Source organism: Agrilus planipennis, unplaced genomic scaffold, assembly GCF_000699045.2.
Source record: "Agrilus planipennis isolate EAB-ADULT unplaced genomic scaffold, Apla_2.0 scaffold958, whole genome shotgun sequence".
Classification (NCBI taxonomy): Eukaryota; Metazoa; Arthropoda; class Insecta; order Coleoptera; family Buprestidae; genus Agrilus; species Agrilus planipennis.
In genome coordinates this window covers 1-4,645 of record NW_020439608.1, presented here as the reverse complement: position 1 = coordinate 4,645, position 4,645 = coordinate 1, and the positions used below count along the sequence as shown (strand labels likewise).

The 4,645-nt window shown below is 29.4% G+C and overlaps 1 protein-coding gene across 1 annotated transcript; it reads right to left on the bottom strand.

Moving 5' to 3' along the window:
* Positions 1-3,266: 3,266 nt before the first annotated feature.
* LOC108743700 (DNA-directed RNA polymerase I subunit RPA2-like) lies at positions 3,267-4,429 on the bottom strand (the record flags this gene model as incomplete). Its single annotated transcript, XM_018479287.2, has 4 exons — positions 3,267-3,278; positions 3,472-3,636; positions 4,013-4,140; positions 4,247-4,429. Coding segments are annotated over 4 exons (488 nt in total), but the record flags the coding sequence as incomplete, so codon positions are not given.
* Between the last annotated feature and the right edge of the window lie 216 nt (positions 4,430-4,645).

Below are 4,645 nucleotides of genomic sequence, written 5' to 3'. Positions count from 1 at the left end.
TTTTGCAACTTTTGTTTCATAAACTTCATTGTTGAACTTTTGTTTTTTAATCTTCATTTGTTTTGTAACTTTTTGTTTTGAACTTCGTTTTTCTAATCGAGCTTTTAATTACCGGTGGTAATTGCTGTTTTAATGTCTGTTCCCGATACAAAATTGCCCCAGTTTTATATGCTAACGGTAATGAGTTATTTATTGTTTAAAGTTAATTAATTAATTAAACTTATTACTGCTGAATGCTATATCTGGGATAATTTTACATTCGGAAAAGGCAATCAAAGGGCAATTCTCTAAGCTTTCACACTGTAATTAAAAATTTTATACTTGTGCCAACTAATGCATTCATGTACAGTGTTTTTTAATAGTCAATATTGATAAGATAATTACTGGGACCAATTAATAGACATACATAATCATTCCTATCACTACAACGATTTGTTTTTAATATATTTGCTGTAAATAATAATTAATTCATCAGACAAAATTCTCTGTGTACACGTAAGTTATTATTATCTTTATGTATTTTAATTAATTAACATGTAATAATGATAATAATAAAAAAAAACAATATGCAACAACGACTGCCTATTGTTTCTTTCTGTACTTTTTGAAGAGGATAATAAAAACAAATGAGTTACACTATTTTATTAATTGTAGTGATTAATACGTAGGTGTAATAAGTATTGTGACATTGCTTTTATTAACAATTATTACCTAATTTTATTGTACACCTTGTTTTTGTGTTTTATAATCCGTTAAACAATCAATATATTGATTTTTCGAACGTATTTTGTTTAATAAATAAATAATTAGGTAATAATAATAAATGCAAAACGAAAATAAAACAAATGTTCCTTTACAATAAAAAAAAGTGAAACAGTGAAATATTTGCAAGGCAGGAAGAGAAGAACAATGAGAAAAGTAAGTATAAATTTNACCTGTGGCATACTTTATTTTTTTAAGAAAATGGTTATTTATGGTGTTTTTAGGTACTTTTTGGCAAAAATCGATCCAGGTAAATGAACCAAAATCGAACGATTCAAACAGTCAAGCAAAAATTTTCAACTCGATTCGTTCGATTTTGGTTCATTTACGTGGATCCAGTTTTGACAAAAAGTACGTAAAAACACCGTAAATAACCATTTTTTTTTTAAAATAAAGCATGCCACAGTAAGCTCTTGTCAATTACTAAGTAATTATCCATATCAGATTTCATTTACTGGCGAATTAAGCAAAAAATTTGCACTAATGTTCTATTTCGGTTCCCAAAAAAAACCCATGTATAGCTACCTGTCGATTGTTTTTGGGAACCGAAATAGAACACTAGTACAAAAGTTTTGCTTAATTCGCCAGTAAATGAAATCTGATATGGCTAATTAATTAATAATTGATAAGAACTACCTGTGGCATACTTTATTTTTTTAAGAAAATGGTTATTTATGGTGTTTTTAGGTACTTTTTGGCAAAAATCGATCCAGGTAAATGAACCAAAATCGAACGATTCAAACAGTCAAGCAAAAATTTTCAACTCGATTCGTTCGATTTTGGTTCATTTACGTGGATCCAGTTTTGACAAAAAGTACCTAAAAACACCATAAATAACCATTTTTTTTTAAAAATAAAGCATGCCACAGTAAGCTCTTGTCAATTACTAAGTAATTATCCATATCAGATTTCATTTACTGGCGAATTAAGCAAAAAATTTGCACTAATGTTCTATTTCGGTTCCCAAAAAAAACCCATGTATAGCTACCTGTCGATTGTTTTTGGGAACCGAAATAGAACACTAGTACAAAAGTTTTGCTTAATTCGCCAGTAAATGAAATCTGATATGGCTAATTAATTAATAATTGATAAGAACTACCTGTGGCATACTTTATTTTTTTAAAAAAATGGTTATTTATGGTGTTTTTACGTACTTTTTGGCAAAATTCGATCCACGTATATGAACCAAAATCGAACGATTTAAAACGTTAAAGCAAAAATTTTCAACTCGATTCGTTTAGGGGTGTTTTTTAGGTATTTTTCGGTCAAGGTCCATGCATTTATAGGAATTTAAATCGACGGAAGATTTTTAAATTTAGTGTTATTATTATTACCGCTTAAACTTTAGTAGCTGTTCGGAAAACATCTGTAATATGATTGAAACCTGTAATTTGGATATAATAATATTTGACTACCGGTCGCGAGATGTCGCTCCGGTTACGAGAAATACGAGGGACGCTCTACAATTCGATAACTAAAATACAAGGGATAATCGCAAAGTAACGTAACTATTTAATTATTTTTATGTACAGTATTATATTACAAAAACTATTAATATACTTACCTAAAATTTTTTTTATCAGTAGTAGTGGTTTTTGTCCAATAACTCTTAATTATAAACCCTTGAATAACTTATAAGAGATTTACTTAATCTCGTATCAGCTTTTAATGAAGCGAATTAACTCTCGCTTGTCTTATTTTTCTCAAAAAATTATATTTTTTGCTGTTTTTTACGTATTTTTACCAAAAATAAAGCCAGCCACAGCTATTTTTTATCATTTATTGATTAATTACCAATAGTAGTTGTCGTTTACTGATGAATTAAGCGAAAAATTTGAATCCCAAAACCTTTTTGCTGACGATAAGGTAAAACTTTGAATGATTGATGTAACTCTATGCATTTTTACACAATTTTCTGCAAGTATTATCAAGAAGAAGGAAAAAAAAAACACCACTTACATAACAAAATTTACTTCAATTCAATATTTATCCTTTACAATTTAATCTTAAATTAATATTAACTGATGCTAATTGCGTAATAAAAAACTTAAAAATGTAGGGAACTTCAATTTCCCTTATATTAGCCCCAGTACCACATAATGAACAAGTTTCTTTGGTTTCTGCCAAGTCAGGCTTATCTGTCATATGAACAACAACAGTAATAGGCCCAAGTAAAGTACCACAGGAAGTGCAAATAAAGGCCTTAAAGAAAAAAAAAAAATCATATTTACACATCAGTCATTGTAAACACATGAACTCAAATGCAAGCTGATTTTTACTTTCTGGTTATAATAATAAAATTTCAAGTAAATACTGAAATCAATTAGTTTTTTAATTAAAATTTTATCTCAAAGTTTATCATTTCTCAACTGCACTTTTCTATATTGATCTTAAACAGATGCAATTTTTATTTTAATAGGTTCAAAAATATCTAATTATATCGATTACTAATTTCAAGTAGAAGTACAATTTTTATCAAAACTCTTCTATTTGTTTAGCATAAATTATTCAATATACTGGACACCAAATTAATGAATACAAAAATTAATATCAGTCCTTAATAACAAATTTTCGAAAATTAACTACATAATTGCATTTAATTAACATATTACGGGAACTCTCTTAATAAAACGTTTTTCTTTTTTTATTGACCATTTTAAAACATTAAAAGTTTCTTCATTATAAAATAACAAAAACAAATGTACTTACAAACGATTTGTCAGAGCAGTGGAACAGCCTGTCTTGCAGAAGGAACGAAGCTCCATGACTGATAAGGGAATCACGTTCCATCTCGCCAAAACGTACTCCTCCGCCCCTCCTTCTTCCTCCCACAGGTTGTCTCGTTGCCACGTCTATAGGTCCTGTTGTACGTACCTAAAAACAAAAAACACACCTTTTAATTACAAAAAATACCTGATGACTGAGTATAAATTTTTATATTTAATTTTGAAAAATCTGATAATGTATATAAATTCATTTTATTACAATAATTATATCCTGTATGTATATGCCAGACTTTCCTGACCTGGGGTCCAAGGACCTCTTAGTGGCCATTCATTTATAATTCAATTTAAAAATTTTGAAATTTTCATAGGGGCTGCAATAATAATGTAAACTGTAATTTATCTGTAAAAAAATTACATTAACCATTACATTTGTACAAAAAGGTTAAGGAAACCTGGCATACCCAATCAAATATGTGAGGAAATGCGAGCCTAGAGAGAGAAACATTAAGAAAATTCCTACTCACCTGCCATTTATCGGACACCATGTGCCTGAGTCTTTGATAGTGAACAATTCCAAAAAAAATCTGGGACGTCATCTCCCGCCCATCAATGCCGGAATACATGGTCTCTGTGCCATAATAATTGTAACCACCTGTTAACAAAAACAAAACTAATAAACGAGTGAATAAAAATAATTATGAATTCAATTAATTAATAACTTAGTGAGATATAAGAAACAATACTTTAAATTTTATTACCAATCTCTAACAGTCTTCCAAAGTAATCGATAGCAGTGTCCTCTTCAGAGAACTTGAAGGGGGACGCATCATGAACCAGACCGTGAAGAGCCGCAGATTTGCCGGCCATCACTTCAATCATCATGGCGATTGTCATACGTGATGGAAAACCGTGAGGATTGAAGACAATGTCAGGTATTAATCCTTAAACAGAAATAATACCACGATCAGTTACAGTTGCAATAACAAGAATAAAAAACAGTTTATTCATTTTCTATTATATTTAAATAGTTCTTCCCCCCTATCAGTCACTATGAGTTCAAAACTGTTAGCACCATTGCTTCGAGTGGTCGAAATTCACTTTTGTGAACAATTTGTTTAATTACTTTCTTTGTGTTAAAAATTGTTTAAAAAATTAAA